The sequence below is a fragment of the Pelobates fuscus genome, chromosome 8, assembly GCF_036172605.1.
Source record: "Pelobates fuscus isolate aPelFus1 chromosome 8, aPelFus1.pri, whole genome shotgun sequence".
Classification (NCBI taxonomy): Eukaryota; Metazoa; Chordata; class Amphibia; order Anura; family Pelobatidae; genus Pelobates; species Pelobates fuscus.
The window spans coordinates 81808677-81834561 of record NC_086324.1 but is presented as its reverse complement, the minus strand read 5'-3'; the positions used below and the strand labels follow the sequence as shown (position 1 = coordinate 81834561).

The window sequence follows — 25885 nt, the reverse complement described above, 5'->3', positions numbered from 1 at the left end:
TAAGGCCAGGGAGTAATTTAAAGTATTTAGAAAATTGGGCAGACTAGATGGGCCGAATGGTTCTTATCTGCCAATACATTCTATGTTATTGTGTTCATAGTATCAAAGCCTGTACTGCACAGCGATGGAATTTTGCTTTGCAATATAAACTAAGTGTATTGCATAGATTAAAAACAACACTGTGCATAGTGAGGGCCTATATATCAGTGTGGCACTGGGACATATATATTTCATATTTTCATTCTTACCTGTAAGTTGTTTACTAATTCTCTCAGGTATTGAGCATGGGCATGTGTTTGTGGGGTTATTTTCAGAACCTTATCCCTGTAAAAATTAAAATAAATAAATATTGACATATTTTGAACAAATATTAAATCACAAAGTCACTGCACATACAAAAATGACATAATTCTTATTCTTCTTATTTTCTTCTTATTTTCTTATTTATATAGCGCCATCAGATTCCGTAGCGCTGTACAATGGGTGGACTAACAGACATGTAATTATAACCAGGCAACTGAACATTGGAACAGAGAGGTGGAGGGCCCTGCTCAATGAGCTTACATTCTAGAGGGAGTGGGGGTATAGTGACACAAAGGGTAAACAACACAATGTAAGGATAATTACAACAAATGAATATTTAAGACTAATAGACACATAGAACGTTAAACATGCAACGGTGGGCTAGTGTTAAGTAGGAAGCATTGAGAAATGACTTTAAATAAAGTAATCAATGAATGCAGGAGGCATACTTTCTTCTTGCTTTTGAGGATACTAAAAGAAGATCAGGGAGAACAATGGTGGCGGCTCATACATAGTGGAATTTGGAGCAGCATCACTAGTTTTTATGTGTAAAAATTGTATTGACAGTAGCTTAGGACCACTAAGATTTTTTTTTCTGGGATAGGGGAGAGGTATACTAAAAAGTAGATTATACTACAGTCACTGTGTAGGTGAGTGTGAAAATATATATATATATATATATATATATATATATATATATATATATATATATATATATATATATATATATTTGTAATATGGCCCCTCCCCAAGATTGGCTGTTTGGCAAAGCTTTCCTGTGAGCATCTGGGCATGTAAAAATGGGATAGAGTTGAAATCTGTCCTGTTTCAGCATTTAAATCAGACAAATCAGATGCATCTTATAAAAGATATAAGAAAGCAAATAATGCGTGCAAAAAGGCAATTAAACTTGCTAAACTTCAAAATGAAAAAATGATAGCTAAAGAGAGCAAAACCAACCCCAAAGCATTTTTTAAGTACATAAATTCCAAAAAACCCAAAAATGAAAGTATAGGTACACTTAAAACTGAAACGGGGGTGTTAGTTAATGAAGACCAAGAAAAGGCAGGAATTCTAAATAACTATTTCTCCTCCGTATATATTAAAGAAGAACCCATGGCAATAGATGTGCAAATGATTGCTACTAAAAACTTGCAGAATAATTGTAATTGGTTAACTCAAGACAATGTGCTGCAGCAACTAAAGAAAGTTAATATAAACAAAGCTCCAGGGCCTGACGGTATCCATCCACGTGTACTTAAGGAACTAAGTGTAGAAATAAGTGAACCTCTGTTTTTAATCTTTCAGGATTCTTTTCTTTCAGGAAGTGTTCCGGTGGATTGGAGGAAGGCAGATGTGGTTCCTATATTCAAAAAGGGTTCAAAATCCTTGCCTGGAAATTATAGACCTGTGAGCTTAACTTCTGTGGCTGGTAAAATATTTGAAAGGTTATTAAGGGATAATATTCAAGAATTCCTTGAGAAGAATATGGTTATCAGCAAAAATCAGCACGGTTTTATGAAGCACAGGTCATGTCAAACTAACTTGATTGCGTTCTACGAAGAAGTAAGTAGAAGTATAGATCAGGGTGTTGCAGTGGATGTGATCTATTTGGATTTTGCCAAGGCATTTGATACAGTTCCACACAAAAGATTAGTGTTCAAACTCAAGGAAATCGGTCTCTATGAAAATGCTTGTTCTTGGGTAGAACATTGGCTTAAAAACAGAATACAAAGAGTTGTCGTTAATGGTAAATTTTCAAGCTGGACAGAGGTGGCAAGTGGTGTCCCTCAGGGGTCTGTTCTGGGACCCCTTCTATTTAATATTTTTATAAATGATCTTGAAGACAGCATTGAAAGTCATGTTTCAGTGTTTGCAGATGACACAAAACTTTGTAAAATAATACAATGTGAGCAAGATATTACTTTGCTGCAGAAGGATTTAGATAGACTGGAGGACTGGGCACTCAAATGGCAGATGAAATTTAATGTTGAAAAATGCAAAGTTATGCACTTCGGCGTAAAGAATACACAAGCAACGTATACCCTTAATGGAAGTGAATTAGGGATAACAACACACGAAAAGGACTTGGGAATTGTTATAGACAACAAACTATGCAACAATGTGCAATGTCAATCAGCAGTGGCCAAGGCCAGTAAGGTATTGTCATGCATGAAAAAGGGCATTCATTCTCGAGACGAGAATATCATTTTGCCTCTCTATAAATCACTGGTAAGACCACATATTGAATATGCTGTGCAATTTTGGGCACCTGTTCTAAAGAAGGATATCATGGCACTAGAAAAAGTGCAGAGGCGGGCTACAAAATTAATAAAAGGAATGGAACATATCAGCTATGAAGAAAGGTTAACAAATTTAAACCTATTTAGTTTAGAAAAACGTCGCCTGAGAGGGGATATGATAACATTATACAAATATATTCGGGGCCAATACAAACCATTGTGTGGAAATCTATTCACAAACCGGACTTTACATAGGACACGAGGCCATGCGTTTAGACTGGAAGAAAGAAGATTTCGTCTAAGGCAAAGGAAAGGTTTTATTACTGTAAGAACAATCAGGATGTGGAATTCTCTGCCTGAAGAAGTGGTTTTATCAGAGTCCATACAGATGTTCAAACAGCTACTAGATGCATACTTGCAAAGACAGAATATTCAAGGATATAATCTTTCAATGTAGGGTAATAACTGCTTGATTCAAGGATAAATCTGACTGCCATTCTGGGGTTAAGAAGGAATTTTTTGTCCTAGCTTGTTGCAAAATTGTGCTTCAAACTGGGTTTTTTTTTGTTTTTTTTTGCCTTTTGCCTTTTGGATCAACAGCAAAAAACAGGTGTGAGGAAGGCTGAACTTGATGGACGCAAGTCTCTTTTCAGCTATCTAACTATGTAATCTTGAACATGCCTAATGTCTTTTTAGATGGAATTTTAGGGGCCTCCCAATGAGTTGCCATTAAGGCTGCAGAATCAAACTTTCAGAACTTTAAGCTTTGAAATACTATTGGGCTCCTTATAATGTCTGATCTGTTAATGAAGGATATTAACAAATTATGCCAAGAGCCTTTAACCCCTTAAGGACCAAACTTCTGGAATAAAATGGAATTATGACGTGTCAGACATGTCATGTGTCCTTAAGGGGTTAAATATAAATCAAATTTTACTTTTAAAGACAAAAAAAGCCTTAAAAAAGATTAAACAGACTATGGGAAATAGTGTTGATAGAAGCCAAGAGATCCAACAGAAATATGTGTACAAAAACAAAAAAATATATTTTAACATTAAAGAGACGATACGGCCTCAGATGTAGGAAAAACCTTCACTGTTGCCATAGAGAAGGTTACCGAGGTAATAGAACCCAATTAACATCAACACTTAAAAAAATAGAAAAAGTGAGGTTAGGTCTCGAAATAAAAATTAGATGGGACCCACCTCATTGGAATTACCTGTATTGTTAAAATATCATAAATGGTAATAGACTTTATTTAAAACCAAATACACATAACAAACAAATCCAAGTAAAAAAGGTGTAAACACAACCCACCGTGTATAAGACAAAAATAAAAATTAAAAAAACCACAGCAATACACCTTTAGAAACCTGGGGTAGGAATTCTTATATACATTTGTATATATAGAGATCAGTATCTGTAGTATATACTATTGGATTAAACCAGAATATGTAGACAGATCTCTATATATTTAAAGTCAAGCTCAAAATATAGAAGGCGCGTTCATCCCATGCTCTGTCTCAAGTCGTGGTGTTTGTTACCTGAGTGCGTTTATACAGTGTATTTCCTGTTTTCTGACCTTGGCTTGTTTGACTATTCTTGCTCTCTGTTATCCTAATCTTGGCCTGGCTATCAATTCTGTGTATTTCTGTCATCCTCACCTCTGCTTGTCTCTTGTTTATTCGCTGTCTGCTTGCATACATTTCATATATCTGTCTCAGGCACTAACCCGGCTACTATAAGGACCGGTACGTCTACCTTTACTTTGCATGTTAGGGTAACTCTATTCTTGACAATATGTTACTCAAGTTCAGTACCACCTGCACTATTGGTTGTTTTTGTTCTCTCCATTGAGGCTATACTTGTACAAATCTAGTTGTCCAGAGAGTGTGATGGAACCAAAAATCATCTTTACACTTTAGATTCAGCCGTTGAAGAGGAGTGGACCAACATTCCACAGGCCACAATAAACAACCTGATCAACTCTATGCGAAGGAGATGTGTTTCACTGTGTGAGGAAAATGGTGGTCACGCCGGATACTGATTGGTTTTTGAATGCCCGCAGCCCTTCCCAATACAGTAAAACTGCACATTTTAGAGTGGCCTTTTATTGTGACCAGCCTAAGGCACCGATTTGCAATAATCATGCTGTCTTGATCTTGATATGCCACACCTGTGAGGTGGATGGATTATCTCAGCAAATGAGAAGTGCTCACTAACACAGATTTAGACAGATTGGTGAACAATGTTTGAGAGAAATAGGCCTTTTGTGTACATAGAAAAAATCTTTGAGTTCAGCTCATGAAAAATGGGGGCAAAAAAAAAAGTGTTGCATTTATAATTTTGTTCAGTGTATATAGCATTTTTCTACCTAACAGAATGATTGCTTACTTTTATACCCTGTAAACAATATTGTATAATCAATATTACGCAAGTGCCACAAGACTGCCATTATTACATCTTGGACAAGCACCTTGGTATGACTTCATTGTCATGAGTTAAACTTTAATTTTGCCAAATCACACATTAGATTCACAAGTCCAGGTCATCAACACCTCACACCTTGCTAACCTATCCAATACATTGTTTGAAATCACTGACTATAAAACACTTATTTTCTTCTTAAACATCTTAGAACACCTTTTCTACAGCACACCAAACGTGTCTTCTAATATTTCAAATAATTTGCTATATCACTAGTTAGGTATTTTCTTTTAGAGAAAATAGTTGTTGGTTCAAATTGATATATAATTTAAAAGAGGAAATAAAGCTTATTATATATTTCTACTTTTTTTAATGGTCACTATAGGCACCCAGACCACTTCATCTCATTGAAGTGGTCTGGGTCCACTGTCCCCGTCCGCTTAATGGCACCCAGACCACTTCTGCCCACTGAAGTGGTCGAGGTGCCAACTCCCAATACCCTTAACCCTACAAGTGTAATTATTGCAGTTTTCATTTCAGACAGCCACTAAAGGGACTTCCGTGTTCTTAGAACACGAAAAGTGTTTTAAGCGACGCTGAACGTCCTCACGCTATGTGAGGACCTCCATCATCGCTGAAATCCCCATAGGAAAGCATTGAAACATTAGCGTGTGCGCATTAGGTCTCCTCCGCCGGCTGATGTCGGAGGGGGAGGAGAGTAGACAGAGCCTGACCCAGTGGCGCTGCACTCCGCAACTTGAGATGGGGGGTGGGAGGGAGAGGGGCACTACAAGGTCCTGCAGAGCCAGGAAAACTAATATGTTTTCCTGGCACTGGAGAATCCCTTTAACCCTGCAATTTAAAACATTGAACATTGGACTGTCTGCAGCCAGGTTGTGAATTAAAAGTAGCTCACTCAGCGCTTTGAGAGACTGTAAACATATATTTCATAAGCAAGTCTTCCAGCATGAAGGGTGTTACTAAGGAGGCTGGCTTATGGTGCAGCATTCTGCAAAACATTTATTTTGTTTTGTGCAAAACATATAGACTTGAACATGCATAAATAAACGTAAAAATTAGTCCAAAATCTATCAAAGTTTTTTTTTTTTTTTTTGTAAATCTTTATTTTGACGTGCATATATGTAATACAGGCTGGCTAGAGGTGCCCCAAAAGCAGTCCTCTGGCTTATCCCACGTAAAACATGTGGGGCACACGAGTAATAAGCACAATTTTTATGTTTTTATCAGGCTTAAACAATTGATTATAAACATAGCTTGTGAGTATAGTTAGGTTAGATCGTTGCAATAAACATGCTATAAGTCATCTTATCAGTGTAGTAATAGGTTATCTCTCGCTTTAGTATGTGTGTGACAGGTGATCTCTCGCTTTAGTATATGTGTGACAGGTGATCTCTCGCTTTAGTATGTGTGTGACATGTGATCTCTCGCTTTAGTATATGTGTGACAGGTGATCTCTCGCTTTAGTATGTGTGTGACAGGTGATCTCTCGCTTTAGTATGTGTGTGACAGGTGATCACTCGCTTTAATATGTGTGTGACAGGTGATCTCTCGCTTTAGTATGTGTGTGACAGGTGATCTCTCGCTTTAGTATGTGTGTGACAGGTGGTCTCTCGCTTTAGTATGTGTGTGACGGGTGATCTCTCGCTTTAGTATGTGTGTGACAGGTTATCTCTCGCTTTTTTTTTTTTTAAGACATACATATGATGTGACATCAGGTTGGATATAAACATGGCTTAGGAATAACTTGCTCATTCTTGCAATATGACATGCTAAAATAATTATGCATTTAACTTCGATATTCATAAATTGAGCACACTGTCACAGAGAAAATTGCAGGTCTCTTGTGGTATGTAGGAGGAGAGAATACGAACATTCTGCTTTATAACATTAGTATATTAGCTCCGGCATGCTATGCTAGGCACTCGTAGGATTAGATTGGTCTCGTCTAAGGTTAATAATCTGTCGTTCAATAACATAACATTAGGTCAAAGACTCTCGCTGTACACACACTCAGCATTTAAAGGATAAACGCCAGACTATTCAAATATATCTATCCGCTAGATCAACAAAGGATAGTTCTCATTGCAGGTTGGTTAGTCAAGTGAGGTAGGTACGGTAATCATAAAGAGTATAAAACCCACAAAAAGACCTGCAACCCTTATTTGTGATAAATGATCCACTGTGTTGAATGGGCTAACTTGAAACACATAATGCGCCTTAGGAAAGGCAGGTAACTTGTGTAATAAACGACATGCTGAAACTCATTATTTAAGGTAAAACCGCTGGGAACAAATGTAGTCACAAAAGTCCTGAGGAGCACAGATTAGTGCTTATAGTAGTCTCCCTTATATGAGTTTACAGTCCGCTGGTACCTGCTTCACTATGCCGAGGTAAGTAGCATCTCAATGAGCGATGCAGGTGGCAAAAACAAAAACAAAAAGAAGGGGAAACTGAGTCCTCGGCAGTCCAGTGGTGCACCTGGCCACCTTGTAGGTAGGAGCCACAAGTATCCCTGCGAAGTGTCAGTTAGGTATGGGACACATGTAGCTAGTCCGCCTTAGGCCCTCAGCCTACGCCAGTCCTTGAGGCCCGTCGCACGGTAGTAAGAAGCCTCTCGGCATCATGCTGTGGCCAAACGGTCTCGATGGGTTGTCGCGGGGGGCATTGGAGCCGAACAGGTTTGGTGGTGTGAGGCTGTGCCGATCCCCAAATCTTGGTGTGTACTGGAGTTGCTGTTACCCTGCCGTAGACATGTTGGGCGTCAAGCTTGGGGTGTGTGTCGGATTTCCAACCCAGCAGCGAGGGTGCGTGGTGTCTAGGTGTCGGGTCTCCTCTCTTGCCCCGGATCTTTGTGAGAGCTGGTGCCCTCCTGCCACGAGCCTGGGGTCCATTCTGGTCCAGGGTCGTCCCTTTCGGGATGGTGCGGTGAGTCTTGGTCGTCAAAGTGTGTCGTCGTTTTGCCGCTCTCCGCCTGTGTGGCCAGCACCTTTGGGTGTAGTGCCCGGATGCTCTCTGCCCGGGAAGGCATACAGTCTTGGATTCATAAGCGTGGGTCTTAGTAGTGCCCTGAGGAGGAGTGGGGTCTTGCTGTTGGGGGAACTGTCGCTGGATCATAGGGCGGCCTGCCTGGGTGTCGCGTTCTAGTGTGGACGGAGGCGGGTATGTGCCCCTAGTTTGTGTGGCCCCGCGGCCTGCCATGCCGGCGTTTGATGTCTGCGCGGCCGCCTGAAGGGCCAGATATGGGTACCCATAGTGGCGTCGGCGGGTGGTTGGCCTAATCCACGAGGCCACAAGTCGTGCTGCTCGCTGGTAGGTCACCCCCCTATCCAACAGTATCGTGCAGAAATCCAGGCAGAGCTGATCTAGGGCTCTCAGGGGGTGGGATGGGTTATGGCTGACCTTTTTCCCCTTTCTTTGTCCTCGCTGGGCGGCCATTTTGGCTGGGCCTCAGTCGCCTCTTGGGGTTGCTAGTCGCGTGTGTCACCTTTTTAGGGTGTTTGGTTCAGTCGCTTGATTGAGTTTGCCGGGATGTCCCTCACCGGCCGGGGGGGGAGATCGGGGTCCTGGGGATTGCAGCGTTATCCGCTGAGCCGCGGGCGGGGAGGTCGGCCGCCTCTCCCGCGCCTGCACCCTTTGGTAGGCCGCAACCCTATCTCTGCGTCAGGTCGCCTCTCCGAGTCCGGCGATCCGGCTGTCTGTGCCTCGAGGTCTTACCGCTACACTGCCGTTGTGTTTGAGAAGTCCGGTGGGATATGTGTAGGTAAGTGCCGTTCGTTTTGCCGGTTCTCACACGGAGCTCTGGTTTGGTGCGACCAGCTTGTTCGGCGGTCAGGCCCCGCCCCTATCAAAGTTGTATTGGTGGCCAGAGTGTCCCTTTAAGGAGCCATTGTCCTGAGTTAGTGAATTGTCTTTCACGAAACACGCACAATGATATTAGAGATAGAGCAGGATGATGTTTTGGAAGCAGGAGCACTAAGAATAGTACAAGTGGACTGCAGACATTGATACTCTCTCGGTGTGGTGATTGAAGCACCATGTATTTCTAGCTACAATTGGGAGTGTATTTTAAACATAGATTGTATGTATAGTAGACATTATTTCACTATTGATGGCCCTTCTGTATGCTTTCCTTTTTGGATATTGGAGATCATTTGTGATCTACAACTATCCAAAACAAAGAGAGAAATTTGAGACATATGATGTACTCCTTAAATCATTATAAATAAAATAATTTCTATTACATCACTATCCTTTCATCAAATTATTTATGTATATATTGTAAGTGGTAAAAGTGAATATTTTGCTTGTTTTTGCAATTATTTATAACAGAATGGGTGCGCTAAATGTAGAAGATGGTAACATACAAACAAGCAAAATAAAACTGTGTCACTGAAATGTCTCTAAGGCTCTAAGGCCCCAAAGAATCTAGGCCAGGGTTTTCCAAAGTGGGGGTTGCCGGATGATTTCTGGTGGGTCGTGCTGACCCACGCATCCAGGGAAGCCGGGTCTCGGTAGACATTCAGGCAGGCCTGACACAAGGAGGGGGCCCGGCGGCTTGCCTCCTTCAATCAGTCTAACCGAGAAAGAACCCAGCACCTCCGGTCTGCAGCTCGATCGGGTGCAGAGCTGCAGAATGTGTGATAGAGGTCTCGCGAGATCCCAGAGTGTTACCATGGCAACACTCTGGGTGCTTCCGAGACCTCTATCACATGGTCTGCAGCTCTGCACCTGGTGGAGCTGCAGACTACAAAGTTATCCCACCGGACCACCAGGGAATTAAATTGAAATTAAATGTATGTCATAGCCTCCCTGCACCCTGCCCCTCCCCAAACTGTAACCATTTCTCTCCCTGCCCCCCACTGTAGCCCTTTCTCATCCTGCTCACCCACTGTGACCATTTCTCACCCTGGCCGACCACTGTAACATTTTTTCACAGTGCCCCCCACATTGTCACCATTTCTCTTCGGCCCCCACACCGCCACCCTTTCTCACACTGCCACCCCCTGTCATCATCACGCACACACTCCCTCCCACACTATCACACTCACCTCCCTCCACACTGTCACTCTCACCTCCTCCCACACTGTCACCCCTTCTCACACTGCCCCCCACTGTCATCAGCACACACACACTCCCTCCCACACTGTCACCTTCACCTCCCTCCCACACTGTCACCCTCACCTCCCCCCACACTGTCACCCTTTCCTATTCCCCACACTGTCACCCTCACTTCCCCCCACCCTTTCATCGTCGCCCAATCACTTACACCTCCCTCTCCCACACTGTCACTCACACCTCCCACCACTCACACTGCCACTCTCTCCTCCCCCACACACACTGTCACCCTCATCTACCCCCCCACTTTCACCCTCACCTCCCCCACACTTTCACCCTTATCTTCCTCACACTGTCATCCTCACCTTCCCCACACTGTCACCCTCACCTCCCCCACAGTCCCCATCACTCCCCCCTCACACACTGTCACCCTCACCTCCTGTCTCTGTGTGTATGTGTATCTGTGTGTCCTTTTGTGTCAGTTTGTGTGTCTGTGTATTTGTTTTTCCGTGTGTGTATTGTGTGTCAGTGTGTATCTGAATCCCTGCATGAGTGTCTGTGTATTTGTGTCAGTGTGGGTATATGTGTGTGTATCTGTGTGTGTCTGTGTATTTGCATGTGTGTCAGTGTGTGTCTCTATATGTGTGCGCATGTGTTTCAATTTGTGTGGAAGTGTATACACTGCACACAAATGAACACCTGCATTCAAACACCTACATCCACACACTTAGTCCATACAAAGTGGGGGAGAGGGCCCAGACAACGTACTTGCACCATGGCCCTCTTTACATTAATTCCACCACTCGGATACCTAATGTGAGGTGCCTGGAAGAAAGAGCGGACACAGTGCTTCTGATTCTGCCTGAGTCTTTGAGTAAGCAGTCGCATGCCTCTAAAACTGACTGTGATGCTGTGCCAAGTTCATGCATCTAAATCTGGTTGCCATGAACAAGTTTATGCCTCTAAAACTGCCATGATATCCCAAAATTATGCCTCTTAAACTGGCTAGATATTCCAAGTTTCCGCCTCTTAAACTACTATTATATACCAGAATTATGCCTCTAATTCTGCCATGATATGCCAAGTTTATGCATCTAAAATTGATTGCTGTGGTGTGACAATGTTATGCATCTAAAGCTGATTGCCATGATGTGCCAATTGTATGCCTCAAAAGCTGATTGCCATGGTGTGCCAATGTTATGCCTCTAAACCTTATTGCCATGATGTGCCTAGTTTATGCCTCTGAAGCTGATTGCCATGGTGTGCCAATTATATGCATCTAAAGTTGTCATTATGTGCCAAGTGTATGCCTCTAAAACTAATTGCCATGATGTGCCAAGTGTATGCCTCTAAAACTGATTGCCATGGTGTGCCAATTGTATGCATTTAAAGCTGATTGCCATGATGTGCCAAGTTTATTTATTCTTAAAACATGCATTAAAAGCGACTGGGTCTTGAAAAATTACTGTTTTCAAAAGTGGGTCTCAGCCCAAAACAGTTTGAGAAGTCCTGCTCTAGGCTATAGTCTGAAGGAAAAATACTTACATTCATTCACACCTTGAGGAAAATGTTTTTGCTAAAGGACCCTTAATCCCCCCTTCCTCTCCCTGTTTATTCCCCTTGGTTAGGGGTACTCTTTCACAGATGAGCCTTTTCTTTTAAAATTATAGTGCCATTTTTATATTTTCTCTCATTTTCCAGACACATCACTTGAAAAATCATGTTTCTCCAGGCTTACTAAGTTCTTAGATAAACTATTCATGGTTTTGAATATATAATATGTAATGTAGGCATGAATCAATGTACAAAACGTTAATCAGTATTCCATATATCAGTGTAATCTCTGATGAGTCCTGTTATCTGTGATATTTTGTCTCACCCATATTAAAAATATATTTATATATTTACAAATAAACTGCATTATAATCTTGTTACTGACCTAGCTGTACGCATATCCCCCAAATATTTTCTTTTACTTCCTGACAGCAAAAGGATATTTGAGCAAAGACATTTGAAGCTCTTTTATGTGTTTGAAATATTTTATAACTATAATGCTTGATGGTGAGTACTTTCCTATAATAATTAACACCAATACTTCAATTGTTTTATTGCAATCTCAGTTCACGTACTGACGTAACTCTGTAAATTCTTATAAAACAGAACGTTAATGTGTAAAGGTCTTGTATGCTGAACGTCCTGGCTATTTGCACATTTTTTTACGGATTTATATATAATTTAGCTTTTTTGCTTCATACACTTTAATAGTACGTACTTATGATGATTAAATAACCATTGCTTCTACAAATAATAAGGAATACACTACACAAGTGAGCTATGCTTCCAACGTGGCTACTTTAAATGTAAAACTGTTAATTACTGAATTCATTTGAATTTATGACAGTTCTCACCTTACTAAATAATCTTATACAGGAATAAATGTATGTCATGTTGGTGAACTTACCCATCATAGCGAGTCTTTAAACATGATCCTTCATACATAAAAATTCCCAATAGACTCCAGTATAACAGCTTCATGTTATTATTTGACTGCTATAGCCTTCTGCAATGTGATGATAGCTATTGCTGCATCTGGTGAGTTAATAGCATTATAGATATAGTATGTCCGGTGTGAACTTTGTATAAAGATAGTGTTATCTTCTTTGTTTGCATGCACATCACAAATATGCATACTACACCCTGTTCATTTTCAGCAAACCTTGCATTATGTAAATTAATAAGAACATTCCACAAAGTTATATAAAGGAAATCGAGAGTAAATGCTGTTTTAGTTTTGAAAACAACAACCCCACTTTAAAGTGCTTGCTACCAAAATATCACATCCGATCACAGAACTAATACATACAAAACGTTTTCAGCAGAATCACAGCTGTCATTTTTTATATTTTGCAAAAACTTATCATCCATCAACATGTCTATGTGTCTCTAAAAGAATCACAACAAATGATCTGCTGAAGACTTACGTCTATCTTCTACGTCTATCTTCTGTCCGTACTCCAAACTCTGATGCTCGCCTTCAAGATTTCTCGAGGGCTGCACCGTTCCTGTGGAACTCACTTCCCTCCTCCGTTAGATGTTCACCCAGTCTCCACTCCTTCAAAAAATCGTTAAAAACCCACTTCTTCATAAAAGCGTATCAATTAAACTGTTAATAGCTCCCAACTGATTCCTCTTTTGCAACTGTCACTAGTCTAATGCTATCCTTACCTTTTTGTGTCATTTTACCCCACTCCCTCTAGCATGTAAGCTCATTGAGCAGGGCCCTCAACCCCTCTGTTCCTGTGTGTCCAACTTGTCTGGTTACAACTACATGTCTGTTCGTCCACCCATTGTAAAGCGCTGCGGAATTTGACGGCGCTCTATAAATATCATAATAATAATAATAACAATCTCCCTGATATACTAGAGCAGTGTCCTCAAGACTCACCGACAGTCAGGGCCGGATTAACATAGGGGCTGATGGAGCTGCAGCTCCAGGCCCAGGCCCATGGAATAGGCCCATTTAAAAAAAAATAAAAATAAAAAAAAAAAAATTTTTTTTTTTTTTTTTTTACACACTACTCTTAGGTTTGCCACCTGACTGGTATTTTACTGGCACAGCCGGTATTTGAGGCTGTCTGGCCGTGCCGGTATTGCAGTAATACTGGCAATACAAATGCAGGTATTTTTCGCAGAATAAATGGAAATTACTCTGCAATACCAGCACCGGACAGTAGGGGTCACTGTGTGTGGAGAGAGGCAGGGACAGGAAGTTACAGCCTCTCTCTACTACTCACTGATCCATGGGGGAGCAGTTACACAGCACAGAGTCCAGACAGCAGCTCTACAGCTCAGGTAAGTGAGGGATGGGGGAAGGGCGGCAGGGACACATGGAGACACTGAGACACTAGGGGACATATGGGGACACTGAGACACTAGGGGACACAGACACTATGACACATGGGGACACAGACACTGGGAGACCTGGGAACACTGGGAGACCTGGGAACACTGAGACACTTGGGGGCACTGGAAAACATGGGGACACTGAGATACATGGGAATGCTGAGACACATGGGGACGCTGTGAGACATAGGGACATTGGAGACACTGAGACACGGAGACACTATGTCCCAGTGTCCCCATGTCCCCCAGCCAGTGTCCCTAGTGTCTCAGTGTACCCAAGTATACCAGTGTCCGTGTCACATGTCTCTCAGTGTGCCTAGTGTCCCTATATGTCCCAGTGTCCCCATGTCTATGTCCACAACTGTCCCCATGTCTCCCAGCCAGTGTCCCCTTGTCTCCCAGTGTCTGTTCCCATGTCTCTGTGTCCCTAGTGTCTTAGTGTCCCCATGTCTCCCAGTGTCTGTGTTCCCAGTGTCTGTGTTCCCAGTGTCTGTGTTCCCAGTGTCTGTGTTCCCAGTGTCTGTGTTCCCAGTGTCCCCATGTCTCTGTGTCCCCATGTCTCTGTGTCCCCATGTCTCTCAGTGTCTCACACACTGAGACATTGGGACACTGGGAGACTAGGGGACTGGGCGACATGGGGACACTGACACTGTGATACATAGGGACACTGAGACACTGGGTGACTTGCGAGACTGAGACACTGGGAGACAGGGAGACACTGGGAGCAATCCATCTATACAGCAGAATCAAACTGTGAGTAGTTTGTTGGTGATTTTACAGAATTTTCTCTGATGTCACTCCTTGTAATTTACATCATGTGATGCCACGCATAACTAATTAATTATACAAATGATTAAGACTGGTATTTTTTTCCAAGAAAGGTGGCAACCTTAACTACTCTTCACATGCTCTTGCTTAAAGGAGCACTATAGGGTCAGGAACACAATCATGTATTTCTGACCCTATTATGTTAAAACCTGATGAAAGCATGAATTAGAGAGAGATTAGCATAGAGTATGTGTATTCTTATTGCTGCATCCTATGAGTTTCCCTTCAGCACCATCTCCATCAAATACATGACGCTAGAGAGGTATGACTGTTTTAGTGTTTTTGGTCGATAAGATTCTGTAATTAGGCCCATCATAACTGTCAGCACCAGGCCCACTGGGCTCTTAATCCGGCCCTGCCGACAGTCCAGGTTTTGTCAGTATCTCCATTGGAATAAGACAGGGAAATACATAAATCCTGGACTGTTAGTGGCCATAAGGACTGGTTAGAGAACCAGTACACTATCCAAAAGGCTTTTTTTTTTTTTTTTTTGGTCTTGCAACAGAGTTACATCAAAATTGATCTTTGCTAATTGATGTAATTGTGCTAGGATGCCAATTGGCGAAGGCTTCATAACAGATCGTGTATGCTCCAATGGAAACCACAGAAACTGTGATGTCATTTGGTATTCCCCTACCTTTTATTTTATTTTTACTTTGCACCTACTGCAGCTCTTATGAATTTGGGAATTAAATTCAGTATCTTGAGTATCAAACAGAAATCTTAGAAGCTAGCACTCTTAAAGAATTCTGGAATAATTTCTTTAGTCAGATTAAAATAACACAACAATTTTATGTTACAACATACTATGTCCTTTTGTTTATTTCACGCATATTGACATTTTTTAATGGATCTGTTGACTTTCCTTTTCCACTCTCCCTTTCTTATAGGCTTTGAATGGGTTGCCAAAATCTTGACCTCTTGCTTCCTATTTTGCAACTGCAACTTTTTTTGCTTTTCGAAATCTCCTGACAGAAAATACTGCAGGTACAAGATGCACATGACTTTGAAAAGCAACAGATTGATGCAAAATAGTGGGCACCGGGTAAGAGTTGCTTATTATTGGACGCCTCATAAGGGAAGATTGTCAGTAGCTACTAACAGGCATCCAACTAAAGTATTACCAAGGCACAGCCGTCAGACAGCATCAGGGTTATGTTAAGTTCCATGTGCACATTGACCCCATTGTGTACTAGGCTATTGTTAGCCTCAGACATTAGGCTGTTGAGCATTATCTAAAGCTGCTTCATGTAGTGTTGACTTTGATAGACTGTCACAACCATCAAAGTCCACTTACCCATCATGATTCCATATCACCCAATGCTGGGAAGTAAGCTCCATTATACCAAACAAACCAAGCATTTAAATATCTAATATTAAATATCTTGCTTTAGAGAATATAGAAGCAAAATACATAAACATTAATCTAACCACGTTTTTATTTAGACATTTAAGGACATGTCAGTTGGAAGGGATAATAAGTAAAAAGGATAATACAAAAAAAATAATGTGTAACTTGTGCACATAGCCAGACTGTAAAATAAAAGCAGCCAAAATATGTTTTTCCCAGGCCTATAATGTATCACATTTATGTAGTATGCAAATATACTAAAGAAACTGAAAATGTGGAAATTATTTTTACTTCATGAGTGAATAAACTAGAAAAAAAGAGAATTTCCAAATAAGTGAAAGAATTGCTTTATTTTTTTTTTTTTATCAGAAATACCTTGGCCTGTAGTGGGAAAGCAGATCATCAGGCGTAAGGTGCAGGTCCTTTCTTCATCAGCAGCTGCTGAAGGAACAACATATCATCTATGTTTCTCTGTCAGGGTACCTGAGGTCTCTACCTCTGGGAGAGGTAGAGACTTAGACGTCTATCCATCCGGACGGTCTGTTTCCCATGTTCCTCGCAGTCCACCCGGTCACATAAACGCCGGCCGCGAGGGAGTCACTTCCTTTTGTAGCATGACGTCCGGAAGTCGACGTCATGACGCCAACCCGGAACGACCTGTCACTCAATTGTTTGGAGACTAATCAGGATTCGTCGGAGGCGTGTCTACCCTTCTGAGCCAGGGTATTTAACAGTGCTTCTCTCATTTGCTCATTGCCCTGTCGTGGTTCTAGCCTGCCTAGTCACACAGTTACATAGTTACATAGTTACATAGTTAGATAGCTGAAAAGAGACTTGCGTCCATCAAGTTCAGCCTTCCTCACACCTGTTTTTTGCTGTTGATCCAAAAGGCAAAAACAAAAACAAAAAAAACCCCAGTTTGAAGCACAATTTTGCAACAAGCTAGGACAAAAAAATTCCTTCTTGACCCCAGAATGGCAGTCAGATTTATCCTTGAATCAAGCAGTTATTACCCTACATTGAAAGATTATATCCTTGAATATTCTGTCTTTGCAAGTATGCATCTAGTAGCTGTTTGAACATCTGTATGGACTCTGATAAAACCACTTCTTCAGGCAGAGAATTCCACATCCTGATTGTTCTTACAGTAAAAAAACCTTTCCTTTGCCTTAGACAAAATCTTCTTTCTTCTAGTCTAAACGCATGGCCTCGTGTCCTATGTAAAGTCCTGTTTGTGAATAGATTTCCACACAATGGTTTGTATTGGCCTCGAATATATTTGTATAATGTTATCATATCCCCTCTCAGGCGACGTTTTTCTAAACTAAATAGGTTTAAATTTGTTAACCTTTCTTCATAGCTGATATGTTCCATTCCTTTTATTAATTTTGTAGCCCGCCTCTGCACTTTTTCTAGTGCCATGATATCCTTCTTTAGAACAGGTGCCCAAAATTGCACAGCATATTCAATATGTGGTCTTACCAGTGATTTATAGAGAGGCAAAATGATATTCTCGTCCCGAGAATGAATGCCCTTTTTCATGCATGACAATACCTTACTGGCCTTGGCCACTGCTGATTGACATTGCACATTGTTGCATAGTTTGTTGTCTATAACAATTCCCAAGTCATTTTCGTGTGTTGTTATCCCTAATTCACTTCCATTAAGGGTATACGTTGCTTGTGTATTCTTTACGCCGAAGTGCATAACTTTGCATTTTTCAACATAAACTTTCATCTGCCATTTGAGTGCCCAGTCCTCCAGTCTATCTAAATCCTTCTGCAGCAAAGTAATATCTTGCTCACATTGTATTATTTTACAAAGTTTTGTGTCATCTGCAAACACTGAAACATGACTTTCAATGCTGTCTTCAAGATCATTTATAAAAATGTTAAATAGAAGGGGTCCCAGAACAGACCCCTGAGGGACACCACTTGCCACCTCTGTCCAGCTTGAAAATTTACCATTAACGACAACTCTTTGTATTCTGTTTTTAAGCCAATGTTCTACCCAAGTACAAGCATTTTCATCGAGACCGATTTCCTTGAGTTTGATCACTAATCTTTTGTGTGGAACTGTATCAAATGCCTTGGCAAATTCAAATAGATCACATCCACTGCAACACCCTGATCTATAATTCTACTTACTTCTTCGTAGAACGCAATCAAGTTAGTTTGACACGACCTGTGCTTCATAAAACCGTGCTGATTTTTGCTGATAACCATATTCTTCTCAAGGAATTCTTGAATATTATCCCTTAATAACCTTTCAAATATTTTACCAGCCACAGAAGTTAAGCTCACAGGTCTATAATTTCCAGGCAAGGATTTTGAACCCTTTTTGAATATAGGAACCACATCTGCCTTCCTCCAATCCTCCGGAACACTTCCTGAAAGAAAAGAATCTTGAAAGATTAAAAACAGAGGTTCGCTCTGGTATTTTCAGTTATCCCTTTGGTTCCGACCCGGCTTGTTTCACTTACTCTGTTTACCTCTGTTATCCTTGACCCGGCTTGTTCCTCGATTACCTGTCCTCTCGTTCCCTCGACCTCGGCTTGTCTCTGACCATTCTCTATATTCTCTGTACGTTAGTCCGGCCATTCTAAGGTCCGGTATACGTATCCTTCCTGTTTGTACTCTGCGTGTTGGATCCCTGTCCCGATCCTGACATTACGACAGGGCCAATGGATCCTGCAAGTACAAACAGTCAGCTTGGTCTCTCTGATCCTAGGTTTGAAGCCATGGAACACAGAATGGATCAAATGGCACTAGCGCTACAGGCGTTATTATCTCGTGCCAATAATCCACCAGAGGAGACAGGTACTACTTCTATCTCCCCTGTAAGTTCTGGCCTAGAGGTAGCCACTGTAGGTGCCTCCTCCCGCATTACCCCACCAGTACGTTATGGTGGTTCACCTGAGAAGTGTCGTGGGTTTTTAAACCAGATTAGTATCCACTTTGAATTGCAACCTCGTTCCTATCCTACAGATAGGGCAAAGGTTGGATTTATTATCACCTTACTCATTGAGAAAGCTCTGAGATGGGCCAACCCACTATGGGAGAACGATAACCCGTTAGTATATAATTATAATGCCTTTGTAGCTGCCTTTAGAAGAACTTTTGACCCCCCTGGTAGAAAGGTCAATGCAGCCAGATTACTGTTGCGCCTGAGACAGGAGAACCGAACACTTGTGGATTATGCACTAGAGTTCAGGTCTCTGGCGTCAGAAGTTAAGTGGAATGAGCAGGCTTATATAGATGTATTTTTGAACGGGCTATCAGACGTAATCCTTGATGAGGTTGCTACTAGAGAACTCCCTGAAAATTTGGAGGATTTAATTTCGTTCATTTCTCGTATTGATGAGCGTTTAAGAGAGAGACAAAACACTCGAGAGAGAAACCTTAGACCTTCCTTTAAATTAGCTCCCGCATTTCAAAGTCCTGATTCCACTACCTCACTGTTTTCTGAACCTATGCAGATAGGCAATACTCGCCTCTCAGAAGAAGAGAGACAGTACAGGAGAAGAGAGGGATTATGCATGTATTGTGGAGTCAGAGGTCACTTACGCCTGAATTGTCCTAATCGCTCGGGAAACGCTCGCACCTAAGTTTCTCTAGAGGACAGGCCTTGGGTGTTTCTATTTTGTCCTCTACTCATAATTATAAAGATCACAGGCTTCTGCTACCAGTTTCTTTAACTTGGGAGAAGGGAGTACTAAAGACTATGGCTTTGATAGATTCCGGAGCTGCTGAGAATTTTATCGACCAAGCCTTTGCTACTAAACACACTATCCCATCCCAGTTAAGGGATACACCCTTGGCCGTTGAGGCCATAGATGGTAGACCTTTACTCGAGCCTGTTATCTCCCGTGAGACCATACCCGTTAACTTAACTGTTGGTATCTTACACGAGGAAGAGCTATCACTTATGCTCATTTCGTCCCCTTCTGTTCCCATAGTCCTGGGGTACCCTTGGTTAAAGAGACATAACCCTATTATCGATTGGGAGTTAGGGGAGATACTCTCATGGGGTCAGGGCTGCCAGGAGAGGTGTTTACGCAGGGTTTCTCCATTGGCTGTAATAAACACACCAGGTACTTCCACTCAGTCTACAGAGAGACAGATACCGTCTCTCTACCAGGACTTAAAAGCAGTATTCGACAAGAAAAGGGCTGATACCTTACCTCCACACAGGTCATTTGATTGTAAAATTAAGCTTCTACCTGGTACTATGCCTCCGAGGGGCAATGTATATCCTCTATCCACTCAAGAGAACTCAGTTCTAGAGGAATATATTCGTGAGAATCTAGAAAAAGGATTCATTAGGAGATCCTCTTCTCCCGCCGGGGCTGGTTTTTTTTTCGTTAAAAAGAAGGATGGCACTCTGAGACCTTGTATTGATTACCGAGGTTTGAATAAGATAACCATCAGAAATGCCTATCCGATTCCTTTGATTACCGAGCTGTTTGATCGTTTAAAGGGCTCTAAAATTTTCACCAAGTTAGATCTCAGAGGGGCGTATAACTTGGTGAGAATCCAGCATGGACACGAGTGGATGACAGCGTTCAATACCCGTTATGGTCACTATGAATACACGGTTATGCCATTTGGTCTTTGTAATGCTCCGGCAGTATTTCAGGATTTGATTAATGAAGTTCTTAGGGAGTTTCAACATGATTGTGTTATTGTATACCTGGATGACATACTTATACACTCTAGGGACATTGAGACCCACCACAGACAAGTCAGAAAGGTATTGCACAAACTTCTGCAACATGGCTTATACTGTAAATTGGAGAAATGCAGTTTTGACCAGTCTCAGATAGACTTTCTTGGTTACGTGATTTCTGGGGAGGGCTTTAAGATGGACCCTGACAAACTCCAATCTATTTTAGATTGGCCATTGCCTAAGGGACTCAAGGCGATTCAGAGGTTTATTGGTTTCTCTAATTATTATAGGCGCTTTATTAAGGGATACTCTTCTATTATTGCGCCTATTACCAATATGACCAAACAAGGGGCTGATACTAAGACCTGGTCTACTGAGGCCCTTGTTGCTTTCAAGACTCTCAAGGAACTTTTTGCTTCTGCTCCAATTTTAGTCCATCCCGATACGACTCTGCCGTTCCTACTCGAGGTCGATGCCTCTGAGACGGGAGTAGGTGCTGTTCTGTCACAAAGGTTAGGGGTGGACAAACCGTTACACCCTTGTGGTTTTTTCTCTAAGAAACTATCTGGTCCTGAAAGCAGATATGACATCGGTGACAGGGAACTGTTAGCGGTCATTATGGCCCTAAAGGAGTGGAGACATTTATTAGAAGGGACCTTACATCCTGTTACGATTCTAACGGACCACAAGAACTTGTCCTATATTGGGGAGGCTAAGCGTCTATCCGCCAGGCAAGCTCGTTGGTCCTTATTCCTGACTCACTTCAATTATGTGCTTACTTATAGACCTGGTTCTAAGAACTCTAAAGCCGATGCTTTATCTCGCCAATATGAACCGTCCACTATAGCTGAGCCAGTTCTTTCCTCGATAGTTCCTAAATGTAATATCATCGCTAACACGAATCTCAGGATTCATTCTCCGTTGCTTGCTGAGATCATGAAGTTACAACATCTAGCTCCTAAACAGACTCCTGGGGATAGACACTTCGTTCCTCCTGCTCTCCAACTGGAAGTGTTAAGGTGTTTCCACAACAGCAAGGTAGCTGGGCATCCTGGCATTCGCAAGACGTATGCTTTAATCTCCAAAGATTTCTGGTGGCCTGCTGTACGTAAGGATGTTAAGGATTTCATCGGTACGTGTGAGGTCTGTACTAAGACTAAGCAACCTCATACGCTCCCATGTGGATTTCTGCATCCCTTAGAGGTTCCAGAGAAGCCATGGTCCTGTTTAGCTATGGACTTCATTGTCGATTTACCTATCTCTAAAAGACAGACTGTTATCCTCACCGTGGTTGACAGATTCACCAAGATGGCTCACTTCGTTCCTCTGCCTAAACTCCCATCTTCCCCCGAATTGGCAGAGATATTCGCTAGGGAGATTTTTCGTTTACATGGGATACCCTCCCAAATTGTGTCTGACAGGGGTTCCCAATTTGTTTCCCGTTTTTGGAGGTCCTTCTGCTCTCAACTGGGTATCAAATTGAATTTCTCTTCTGCCTATCATCCTCAGTCTAACGGAGCTGCTGAACGCACCAACCAAAAGATTGAACAATATTTACGTTGTTTTGTTTCTGAACACCAGGACGATTGGGTTGGTTTGATTCCTTGGGCGGAGTTTGCACACAACAATCTCGTTTGTGATTCTACTCATTCAAGCCCCTTCTTCATGAATTATGGCTTTCACCCATCTATTCTTCCCTCGGCTTCTCCTTCCCAAGGGTTACCGTCGGTTGATGTTCATGTTGCCAATTTGAGGAAGTTGTGGGATCAGACTCGACAAATTCTTCTGCACAATTCTATGCTGGTTAAGAAACACGCTGATAAACGTAGAAGAGCGGCTCCGGTGTTTGTTCCAGGTGATAGAGTATGGTTGAGTACAAGAAACATGCGTTTAAAAGTGCCTTCCATGAAGTTCGCTCCTCGTTATATTGGACCTTACAGGGTGCTGACTCGAATTAATCCAGTTGCGCATCGTCTAGCTCTTCCATCTGCCTTACGCATCCCTAACTCATTTCATATTTCATTGCTGAAACCACTAGTCTGTAACAGATTTTCCTCCACAGTCTCCTCTCCTCGCTCTGTTCAGGTTGAGGGTCAGGAGGAGTATGAGGTTAACGCTATCATCGATTCTCGAATCTCCCGGGGGAAAGTGCAATATCTGGTCGATTGGAAGGGATATGGTCCTGAGGAGAGGAGTTGGGTGCCTCAGGAGGATGTTCATGCTCCTCACCTCCGCAGGGCGTTTCACTTCCGCTTCCCATCTCGTCCCGGTTCATTCCGCCCGGTGGGCGTATCTGAGAGGGGGGGTACTGTCAGGGTACCTGAGGTCTCTACCTCTGGGAGAGGTAGAGACTTAGACGTCTATCCATCCAGACGGTCTGTTTCCCATGTTCCTTGCGGTCCACCCGGTCACATAAACGCCGGGCGCGAGGGAGTCACTTCCTTTTGTAGCATGACGTCCGGAAGTCGACGTCATGACGCCAACCCGGAACGACCTGTCACTCAATTGTTTGGAGACTAATCAGGATTCGTCGGAGGCGTGTCTACCCTTCTGAGCCAGGGTATTTAACAGTGCTTCTCTCATTTGCTCATTGCCCTGTCGTGGTTCTAGCCTGCCTAGTCACACAGTGCTCTGGTATTTTCAGTTATCCCTTTGGTTCCGACCCGGCTTGTTTCACTTACTCTGTTTACCTCTGTTATCCTTGACCCGGCTTGTTCCTCGCTTACCTGTCCTCTCGTTCCCTCGACCTCGGCTTGTCTCTGACCATTCTCTATATTCTCTGTACGTTAGTCCGGCCATTCTAAGGTCCGGTATACGTATCATTCTCTAAGTTTGGCAATTCTGATTTAGCATTCTAAATTTACTTGATAGTCTTTACTTCACTTTTATGCGCTCCCAGTTTGTCACAAAATCCACACTGTACTTTCCAGTTACTATAACATATACACACTGCAAAATAAATCTCACCCTTAACCTCCCAATTACTTACACAAACACATCACAAGTCATACACACCAAGCTCACCACCAATCACTTAAATGCAACCACCCTGTACCATACTACCAAATCACTCAACTATCTTATCACCTATCTGCTCACCTATTTGTAATTTACACTCATCATCATATCACATTCACACCCACTTTATCTACTTCCACCAAGTCACACAATGACATGAAACCACGCACCCACCCACCCAACTACATACTCTGGGCTAGTCCTATTCTCCTACCCACCCATTCACATACCTCCACCTCCCAGCCCCCAGTCATACCCACTAATCCTGTCACATTCCCGATTCTATAACATCATATGTCACCAGCACCTACCTACTCCATATTGCCATCCAACCACGCATTTAGTCACTCTCATCATCTAATCATATCCCTTAGTGGTTTTATTCGCCCATCCAATTACATACCCCAAACTTGTCGCACTCACCCATCCAATCACATACACTAAACTTATCGCATTCCCCCATCCAGTCACATACACTAAACTTATTGCATTCCCCCATCCAAACGCATACACCAAACTATTTGCATATATGTTCATATGAAGGCCTAAATGGTTTGGGTACATTGAGGAAACTGGCCTTGGGGCCTAAAAGAGTAAATCTAAACCGTTCACAATTAATATATTATCAGGTTGTAGTTTGGTACCATGGCAACAAAACCTGGGAGACATGCATATTAATTCATTTTTTAGATCAAAATTCTAATTATGAAATTGACTTATTTTTAGAATTTTAAGAATTTACAAATCAACAGTTCTGGCCTAAATTATGCCAGTTAGATGTTCTATTACTACAATTTGGAGTTTGTGACATCCACCAGATTAAATATTTAGTTTAAACCAAAGACATATTCATGTGTGGTAGAATGCAATTGGAGTTTTATATGTGGTGGAATGCAAGAGGAGTAATAGCTGGAACACAAACAAGAAATGTAATCAGATTAAAAACAAGCAAGAGGGATGCTTGGAATGCAGACGTTAAAGTGAATTGGACAATAAAACTAATACATTTAAATAAATATATTTACCATTAGACATCTTTTTTCTTGTTAAATATTATGTTCTTCAATTATTTTTCTGTCTCCCCAAAATATCCATAATATCTCTATGCTATAATAAGAATTTTAAAAAGCACTGAACCGCAAAAAGAAAACTCTAAAAAAAATTCAACTACAATACAACAAAAATAATTAATGTATCATGATAGCTTCATATCAACTATGGCTGTGGGGAATATTTAGTTCTATGCCTTTAATTGCTTCTTTATTTAAATCAATGTTCCTGTGTCAATGTCCTATTTGATTTTGTTCCCGCCTCATGACGCATCTAGTGTCTTACCACCATGTGACCATGCTCTGCAGCTGACTTAGCCTTTCCCGCACTCTCCATCACCCCAATAAATGTATGTATTTGATTAAGCTTTTTCCTCTCTCTTCCAACACTGTCAGATTGATCTCCTGGCATCAAACCTTGGCTTCACAACTCAGATCTCCAGCTTCCTGACTCCTATTTCAATACTGCCTACATGGAAAGTATGATCCCTAGGATTATCTTGCATCTGGACATAGTTTCTGTCTTTGACTACCCCTCAGGTTACTCAGACTGACCCTTGGCTTTTACACTGGTTCTGGATATGGACTCCCTCTTCTTTTCTGCTCTTCTAACAGACAAACAAATCCATCATATACTTGTCTTCTCAGGACTATTAAGTGTAATTATATCTGTCTCATGGATGCTGACCACTCACTCTGCTCACTACCCAAAAACCCAGTTATGGGACATACCCCAAGTATCATCATTTTCTTAACTCACAGTTATCTGCAGCTCCACATCAGGAGTTTTCCCGGAACATAATTTAGAGGTACAGTTGCCTCTCCATCAGCAGCTGGCCATAGCTGGCTTACGCCATCCAATTAATTTTTAAGAAGGATACTCCTCTAGTTACCTTCTGTGACAAACTGCCTTTTGTCACTGGCTTTTTATGTGACCAACTGCCATTTCCCCCTGCTTTTGGAGGAGCCTGATTGCCAGCCTCCTGCCTTATGACTATGGCCCTGGGGTATATGGCCCT

General features: G+C 41.9%; 1 protein-coding gene across 1 annotated transcript in view; it reads right to left on the bottom strand.

Moving 5' to 3' along the window:
* Positions 1-25885, bottom strand: part of LOC134570823 (carboxypeptidase O-like) — a 467541-nt gene that overhangs the window by 45434 nt on the left and 396222 nt on the right. Inside the window, exons 2-3 of the mRNA XM_063428803.1 lie at positions 12511-12632; positions 249-324 (exon numbers count right to left, since the gene is read on the bottom strand). Coding sequence (XP_063284873.1) covers positions 249-324; positions 12511-12584 — 150 coding nt within the window. The 5' untranslated portion in view covers positions 12585-12632. The remainder of the gene's footprint in view (positions 1-248; positions 325-12510; positions 12633-25885) is intronic.